We start from the raw sequence: 5,756 nt of genomic DNA on the forward strand, positions 1-5,756 counted from the left end.
ACAATAAGAGACGTGAGACTCGGGCAGGAGCACAGCGCAGAGCCGCACTGCAGGGCTTGTGCACTCAGGATCGGGTCGGTTTCCAGCCTGACTCAGGTCTCTGTTAGCTTGGATGGACCAACTTAGACAGGCTAACAGAAGCTTAATGAATTCCAAGACAAACGCTTCAATTAAAAGTATTTTCCAATGTCGTGAAATTTAATAACCGACAACAAAATGTTTCCAAAGTTGTCTTCGAAAACGTTGGAGCTGTTGAAATGTTTGCTGTTGACTTGGTTACGTTTCTAGACACTGAAACAGATGATTGATCGGTGCATTTGTCTTTGAATTGATTGGGTATCGTTCAGGGTCTCTACTTTCAGAACTGGAGGTGGAGCTGGAGGTTTCATAGTTATGGGTGGGCTTATCAACCAATTTGGGTTCATTTTGCTTCAGTGTTACTTCCAACCAAACTGATCTGCATTGATTTGGTATCAAACAGGCAGAAGATTTGGGAACTGGAGTGCGTGGATACTGGTTTAGAACTGGTATTCAAAGCTGCAGCAATTTCATTGACACCACAGTCTTCTGAGCCAGCATTACCAGTTTAGACCAGTTTGAACATAACTCTGACCAGTGCTGAGCACAAGGATTCCTCTAGCCCTACAGTATCTGAATCTGCCTAAATCCCTCTGCTTCTGTATGGTTCACATACTTTCTCTGGGATATCTGGGTGCACTCTCTCTCTGCTTTCGGAGGGAATAGTTTTTGGGGTATAGATTGCTTATACAGTATACAATTACAACAGTCTAGTCAGGGATACCAAGATATTTAGTGAGAAAGAAAGAAAGAAAGAAAGAAAGAAAGAAAGAAAGAAAGAAAGAAAGAAAGAAAGAAAGAAAGAAAGAAAGAAAAGAAAAGAAAGGGATCTGGGTAGTGGGGTAATTCCAGTCTAGTCTATTGATCTCAAACTGCAGTTCCACTGTGATTCCAGTCTAGTCTAGTGATCTCAAACTGCAGTTACACTGTAACTCCAGTCTAGTCTAGTCTAGTGATCTCAAAGTGCAGTTCCACTGTAACTCCAGTCAAGTCCAGTCTAGTCATCTCAAACTGCAGTTCCACTGTAATTCCAGTGCAGTCTAGTGATCTCAAACTGCAGTTCCACTGTAATTTCAGTACAGTCTAGTCCAGTGATATTAAACTGCAGTCCCAGTGAAGTGCAGTGCTATTAGCTCAATAGACTGTACTGCACTAACACTTTCAATGCACAGCTATTTCAATGCACTGCAGTTTGTGGTCTCACAGGCAGATGAGCGCAGCAGCAGCAAGAAAGAAAGAAAGAAAGAAAGAAAGAAAGAAAGAAAGAAAGAAAGAAAGAAAGAAAGAAAGAAAGAAAGAAAGAAAAAGAAAGAAAGAAAGAAAGAAAAGAAAGGGATCACTAGACTAGAAAGAGAGAAAGCAAGGAAACAAGCAAGCGTTCTGAGTAGCAGGGTAAAACAGAAGGGGGAAACTAATTAATGTCCCCATCCTGTTAATTGTGCATGTACTCATCTGTCCCTGTACTAGTCTGGGGACGTATTCATGTTTAGAAATATACATCTATTTGCAGTAAAGTCTAAGATCATGCATGCGATCTAAAAACCTAACACACGGTACAAAAGGAACAGATGATCATTTCAACAGAAGGAAAATTGCATCAGAGCTTTTTTTCTGAGTTGGTTACAAAACGTTTGCAGGCTCCATGTGGTACGAAGAAAGATTTCTGTCTCTCTGGCTGTCTGTCTGTCGCTCGTTCTCACAGAAGTTTCAAGTGAAGAAATAAACTGTGGAAAAATAATTCTAAGAAGAAGAAATCAGAATATATATATATATATATATATATATATATATATATATATATATATATACACACACACACACACACACACACACACACACACACACACACACACACACTGAACAAAAATATAAACACAATATGCAACAATTTCAAAGATTTTACTGAGTTACAGTTCATATAAGGAAATCAGTCAATTGAAATAAATTCATTAGGCCCTAATTTATGGATTTCACATGACAGAGAATACAGATATGCATCTGTTGGTCACAGATACCTTAAAAAAAAAAGGTAGGGGTGTGGATCAGAAAACCGAGTCAGTATCTGGTGTGACCACCATTTGCCTCATGCAGCGCGACACATCTCCTTCGCATAGAGTTGATCAGGCTGTTGATTATGGCCTGTGGAATGTTGTCCCACTCCTCTTCAATGGCTGTGCGAAGTTGCTGGATATTGGTGGGAACTGGAACTGGAACACGCTGTCGTACACGTCGATTCAGTGCATCCCAAACATGCTCAGTGGGTGAAAAGTCTGGTGAGTATGCAGGCCATGGAAGAACTGGGACATTTTCAGCTTCCAGGAATTGTGTACAGATCCTTGCAACATGGGGCCGTGCATTATCATGCTGAAACATGAGGTGATGGCGGCGGATGAATGGCATAACAGTGGGCCTCAGGATCTCGTCACGATATCTCTGTGCATTCAAATTGCTATCGATAAAATGCAATTGTGTTTGTTGTCCGTAGCTTATGCCTGCCCATACCATAACCCCACCGCCACCATGGGGCACTCTGTTCACAATGTTGACATCAGCAAACCGCTTGCCCACATGATGCCATACATGCTGTCTGCCATCTGCCTGGTACAGTTGAAACCAGGATTAATCCGTGAAGAGCACACATCTCCAGCATGCCAGTGGCCATCGAAGGTGAGCATTTGCCCACTGAAGTCGGTTACGATGCCGAACTGCACTCAGGTCAAGACCCTGGTGAGGACGATGAGCACGCAGATGAGCTTCCCTGAGACGGTTTCTGACAGTTTGTGCAGAAATTCTTCGGTTGTGCAAACCCACAGTTTCATCAGCTATCCGAGTGGCTGGTTTCAGATGATCTCGCAGGTGAAGAAGCCAGATGTGGAGGTCCTGGGCTGGCGTGGTTACACGTCGTCTGAGGTTGTGAGGCCAGTTGGAATTACTGCTAAATTCTCTAAAACGATGTTGGAGGTGGCTTATGGTAGAGAAATGAACATTCAATTCTCTGGCAACAGTTCTGATGGACATTCCTGCAGTCAGCATTCCAATTGCAGGCTCCCTCAAAACTTGAGACATCTGTAGCATCGTGTTGTGTGACAAAACTGTACATTTTAGAGTGGCTTTTTATTGTCCCCAGCACAAGGTGCACCTGTGTAATGATCAGGATGTTTAATCAGCTTCTTGATATGCCACACCTGTCAGCTGGATGGATTATCTTGGCGAAAGCAGAAATGCTCACTAACAGGGATGTAAACAAATTTGTGCACAAAATTTGAGAGAAATAAGCTTTTTGTGTGTAAGGAAAATTTCTGAGTTCTTTTATTTCAGCTCATGAAACATGGGACCAACATTTTACATGTTGTGTTTATATTTTTGTTCAATTTGTGTATAAAGATATTGTTGATATATATATATATATATATATATATATATATATATATATATATATATATATATATATATATATTATATATAAATAAATATTGCAATGATTTAGACAGACCCCCTGAGTTTCAATCTCCATTGCTTTATACATAATACAGCAGTGGCATTCAGACAAATTCAATCTCACTGTTGTGTATGTGACTTCTCAGTGATTTCCACACAGTACTCACTTATTATTATGCCTACAATGATTGCACCAATGACTCCCATCATGATCATCATCTGAAATGAAAAAGATAAAAAGGTGAAAGGCCTGACGAGTCAGGGGACTGATTCACCTGCTATAGCTACTGAGGGCAACAGTAGCACAAGCACAGGGCAGCTACAATAGTAGGAGGCTGTCACTGGTAGAATGTGATCATGGTATGCTAACTATACCCTTCTCCAATGATACTGCAATGGCAATGGTCCAATATTACACTGAAGTAGCTCAGTTATAGAGTAGCTTCTATGGGGGAAGTCTGGGGAGGGCAGTAGGACTCCAGCATGTAGTTCTGTGGATCTCTTGTTGGTTCCAGTTATGTTTAACACTAGAAGGGCCGCGGCGGTCATTTTAGCATTTTTTTGGTTTGAAAATGTAATTTTCTCCAGTCGTGTAACACATACGGGACTGCGCGTTCATGTACCTTTCTGTCCGTATGTATTAAATTTTCTCACAAAGCATGAAATGCGGGAGTGCAGAAATAAAGGAGATATATTACATTATACCTAAAAGCCCCAGGAGCAGTCACATTGACGGCCACACAGAAAACAATTGGATTTTGATGGTACAGAACAGTATTCTACTTTATTATTTTTATTTACGAGTCCGCAGTGTGTTTAGCTATAATCAGATTAGTCTCTACTCTCTGTCTGAGTGAATGACTGACAGTCTATTGTTTTCAATCAGCTTTTTGAAGGCTGGCACCTGCTTGCCAGCTGTGGTTCGATTAGCATCGGGACTAGTGCAAATAAACAACAGAGACCGTGGAGTTTTACTAATCAACAAAATATGCAGTTGATGTTTTGGATCAGATGGCAGGGAAGTATTCATTGAAAGCTGGCTCCCAACGGTGGTCTGTTCAGGTGTTTTACAATGTATTGGACCTAGCAGCCATCAACTCCTGGGTACTTTATAAAGAATGCACGGAGAAGAATTTATCAAGGAGAGAATATATTTTAGAGTTAGCACAGGAACTTCGCAAGAAGCATTGGGAACAGAGGGAGACTGCCAAGCTGAAGCTGGCAACCCCGCTGAGAGCGGCAAGAGACACCAATGCCAGGTTGGCAAGTGCAATAAAAATACAACTTCGGACAGCTGTGCCCTGTGCAGAAAGGCGGCATGGAGAAGCGCAATCTGTGTTGATTGTGATCAGCCTTAGACTCAAGGTAAAGGAATACAAGGTAAATTTGACTTTTTTTTTTAAACTTCTCGTGCTGTGCGCATCTGTAAAATGTTTTTTTTAAGTTTATTTATTTACGTTGTTTTCAGTTGCTTTTGCTCATCTGATAATAAACTGATTGCTGTTGAAAAGTAAAAGGTGGATACACTGCTGCCATGAAGGGATGTACCTGATTATCTGATGTTCAGATATCCTGTGGCATTCAAACGTTGCTCCACTTTTATCAAGGGGCCCAATGTGTGCATTGAAACACACACCACACCATCACACCACCACCACCAGCCTGCAGTGTTGACATGCGACATGATGGATGCATGTACTCGTGTGGTTTTCTCCATCCCCTAGTTCTCCCATCAGCATGAAACAGCAGGAACTTGGATTCATCAGACCAGGCAATGTTTTTCCAATCCTCCAGTGTCCAGTGTTTTTGTTCCTTAGTCCACTGTGACTGCAGTTTCTTGTGTTTTGCTAAAAAGAAGTGGAACTCTGTTAGGTTGAACGTCTGCCGTACCCCATTCGCGTCATGGTATGGCGAGTTGTGCATTCTTTTATGGGTCTTTCGGTACCAATGTTGTACTGTACTGTCAGTTGACTAACTGTACCGTCTGTTGCTCTGCACAATTCAGGTCAACCTCCTTTGGCCTCTTTCATCAATGAGCCGTTTTCGACCACTGGCCTGCCGTTGGCTGGATGTCCTTTGGGTGGTGGACCATCTTTGATACACACGGGAAACTGTTGAGCGTGAAAAACCCAGCAGTGTTGCAGTTCTTGACACACTCAAACTGATGTGCCTGGCACCTACTACCATACCCCGTTCAAAGGCACTTAAATATTTTGTCTTGCCCATTTACCCTCTGAATG

General features: G+C 41.9%; 1 protein-coding gene across 1 annotated transcript in view; it reads right to left on the reverse strand.

The window, feature by feature from the left end:
- Positions 1-1,380: 1,380 nt before the first annotated feature.
- Positions 1,381-5,756, reverse strand: part of LOC121325126 (vesicle-associated membrane protein 1-like) — a 15,771-nt gene continuing 11,395 nt past the window's right edge. Inside the window, exons 4-5 of the mRNA XM_041267417.1 lie at positions 3,684-3,735; positions 1,381-1,802 (exon numbers count right to left, since the gene is read on the reverse strand). Coding sequence (XP_041123351.1) covers positions 1,786-1,802; positions 3,684-3,735 — 69 coding nt within the window. The 3' untranslated portion in view covers positions 1,381-1,785. The remainder of the gene's footprint in view (positions 1,803-3,683; positions 3,736-5,756) is intronic.

Source organism: Polyodon spathula, chromosome 13 (genome assembly GCF_017654505.1).
Source record: "Polyodon spathula isolate WHYD16114869_AA chromosome 13, ASM1765450v1, whole genome shotgun sequence".
NCBI classification, from domain to species: Eukaryota; Metazoa; Chordata; class Actinopteri; order Acipenseriformes; family Polyodontidae; genus Polyodon; species Polyodon spathula.